This window comes from Fulmarus glacialis, unplaced genomic scaffold (genome assembly GCF_000690835.1).
Source record: "Fulmarus glacialis isolate BGI_N327 unplaced genomic scaffold, ASM69083v1 scaffold545, whole genome shotgun sequence".
Classification (NCBI taxonomy): Eukaryota; Metazoa; Chordata; class Aves; order Procellariiformes; family Procellariidae; genus Fulmarus; species Fulmarus glacialis.
This window is the reverse complement of record NW_009210912.1, coordinates 47,942-50,938: the sequence shown is the minus strand read 5'-3', so window position 1 is coordinate 50,938 and position 2,997 is coordinate 47,942. Positions and strand designations below refer to the sequence as shown.

At 43.7% G+C, this 2,997-nt stretch overlaps 1 protein-coding gene across 1 annotated transcript in view; it reads left to right on the top strand.

Moving 5' to 3' along the window:
- The window catches only part of IL22 (interleukin 22), a 2,107-nt gene extending 300 nt beyond the window's left edge, over positions 1–1,807 (top strand). The window contains exons 2-5 of the mRNA XM_009577302.1: positions 693–758; positions 855–998; positions 1,212–1,277; positions 1,694–1,807. Of these exons, the coding sequence (XP_009575597.1) occupies positions 693–758; positions 855–998; positions 1,212–1,277; positions 1,694–1,807 (390 nt within the window). The remainder of the gene's footprint in view (positions 1–692; positions 759–854; positions 999–1,211; positions 1,278–1,693) is intronic.
- Positions 1,808–2,997: the final 1,190 nt, after the last annotated feature.

Here is a 2,997-nt window from a genome sequence, read left to right as displayed (position 1 = left end):
CTCTCTCCTTCACGTGCCTTTCTCCAGAAAAAACGTGCATTTGCAGTAAGGCAGAGCTTGGGCGTGTGGAGTGGGTCTGTTGCCTGCTGGTTGTGTATCTGGGGGAAGCTGCTGCCTCTCCTCCCCCTGCTCCTCAGGGGAAAGGCAGCCCCTGGCACAGCACAGCTCCTTCTCTTGAGCGGCTGCTGCTAGACTGGGACAATTATGAAAAATGAACTTAAATTTCTCTGTTTGCCCAGTCCATTTGGAGCCTGCCCGTGACTCCAGCCGTGGCCAGGCAGCTCCTCAGGCATCTTACAGTGCTCTGCTTGGGCAGGTTTCTTGGCTGCTCTTACCATGGGTGGGTCCCCCTCGTGTGCGCCATCGAGTGCTGCAGCGCTGCGGGCTGCCGTGAGGTCGGCCACCTGCGGCATCTGGTTTAGTCATCATAACCACTATGACATCTGACATTTAAGAGGGGGGCAGGAATTCAGACTTCTGCTTAGTTATTTTCCAGCGATACTGACCTTGAATCTCACCCAATTAAGGGGAGAAACAGACACAATGTCCAACCTTATCTACCTGCAACAGGCTGTCTATGGTGTCCATTTCCTCATTTCACCTGCACTATTATTGATGAAAACCTTAGGGTTTATTATTAATTTTTAGGTAAGGTTCCCATCCCACCTGACATTTCCTTTTTTCCCTCTCAGGCCAGGGTCTTGGACCAGGACACGGACAACAGGCTCATTGGGCAACAGCTCTATCTTAACATCAAGGTAAGTCTTACACCAGGAGGCTGATCTTTGCATCCTTCTGCAGCACTTGTTGATCTCTTGCCATGATTTAACATGACCTCTTAATTGCATACATAGGAAAACAACCGCTGCTATATGATGAAGAGGATTGTCGAGATTGTAGTGAAAGATGTCCTCCTCACCGAGGCCAAGGACCAGTACCCATACGTTGAGGAGGTGGCACAGTTCTTGGCATCCCTGACCTCGGAGCTGAGCAGATGTGTGAGTGGCGTTGGGTTTCTTTCCCTTCTTGTGACTCTTGTCGCTGTTCCTGTATCTCAGAATGCTGCAAACAGTGGCAAAAGGCAGTGATATGAAAGGAAACCTCAGATCAAAAATGTCAAACTCAAGGTTGATAGAAAGGGGCGGGGGGAGAGGGAAGCACACTGTTGCATATAGCTGCCAATGTTATGTCTGCGTGTTTTCTTTTTTTAGAAATTCTCAGGACACAGAGAGCACATTGAAAAGAACCTGGAAGAAATGAAGAGCAAAATGAAACAGGTACATTTTTTCCCAATGCTTAAAAAGAGCAGTTCCAAACCCCTGTCATTGAGTTGGATTAAGGCTGACCTAATTATGAAACAAACTCTGGAGATTATTTAGAAGATGAAGCCTGCAGGGGCATTAAAGAGGGGATTAGTGATGTTTCCACTTCCAGCCCTCCTTCACTTGTCCTATTAACACTCTGCATGTGTTGTGGTAATTTAAAATTGTCCTTCAGAAATCAGGTTGCAGGTAACTGTATATGCTAGGCTGGATTTGAATGAGCTAGTTTATATCTTATGGTATAATGACTCTAACAGAACTACTTGAGAGAATAAGGAGAGTAAATTCTTGATTCAGTTTCTGTGACAAGCCTAATTTCGGTTTTCTGAGAAATAACGAGATGCTAAAACTTGCATTCTGCTCTCTTCTAGTTGGGAGAGAATGGAAAGACTAAAGCCATTGGAGAACTGGATTTACTGTTTGACTACATAGAAAATGCCTGTACTGATGCCCCAAAGAAGGGAGGGAACAAGAAGAAAAACTGAAAGTATTTCAGATCAGGCTTGAGGAGATGTCTCCGAAAAACTCTTGCTATAACGCAAATTGATTAATTATTGTGGACTTCACCCCTGCTCCGTAGATGCGGTATACTTTTTTACCTGTGCCAAAAATAGCAAATTATGTGGGCACAGACAGGAAGAATATTGCTGCCTTCTTTGAAAATGAAAACTCCAGGACAGTGTTTGCAGTTCCATTTCAACACAGGGCATTAATTATTTTCAAAGGCATGCTCCTGACCTCCTCATCTCCATTGGAATAAAGCAACTGCTTCTGTATTTTATAGGCTGAGATTTGACACCTGTGAATCAGCTTTGGTCAAGGTAGGCAGTGATATGTAGCCAGGATGTTTTGAGCCTTTTACTTGGAAATCTCTCTTACATATGTTGCCCCCTTCTGACCTTTTCCTGAAAAGTTGGTATTTCAGACTAATTCAGAAATTATTTTTGTCATTCATATTTAATGGTAACTTATTTTAAAGTAATAATTATACAGTACTTTTATTTATATAGATTAATTGAAAAATGACCAAGGAAATGTATTTATGAAGCTGTACTAGAGGCTTTTAAATGAACTATGAAATTAAAACTGCTGTGTGATATTTATATGCAAATGGTTTGTTTTATAAATGCTTACTCTTTAACTTATTATAATAAATATTCTGGTCCTCAAATATTGCCATTTACAGAGCTTTTCTCTTTTACTTAAACGCAAGGGAGATGACACATATTGTGCCTGTGGGGCTGCTGGGCCAGTGGCTGTATTCTCGTATCCAGAAAGGATGCAAGCTTTGCCTGGGGACATGCTTCTTCACCATGAGGCTGAAATTTCAGCTTATCACAGGCCAGGACTTAGCAGGGAGTGTGTGGGTCAGCCTTTCTTGTGGGAGGTGGTGGGAAAAACAGCATCACTCCTGAGAGTCATTGGTTTGGTTCATGATTCTGCCTCAGTACGCCCACAGACAAGGTCCGATCTTGAATAGCTGCTGGTGAAAAGTCCCAAACTGTCTCCTGGGTGAGATGAGATGGAGACAAGCAGTCAGGCAGCAATTGCTAACCAAAAACTCAGAGCACTGCATTCTCACTGCTCCATAGGCATGCTGAGCACAAAACACTCTGCAGCATCAGGGATTTGAGATCACTTCAGAAGAAAAGTGCTTGGTGCCTACTCTCAGTGC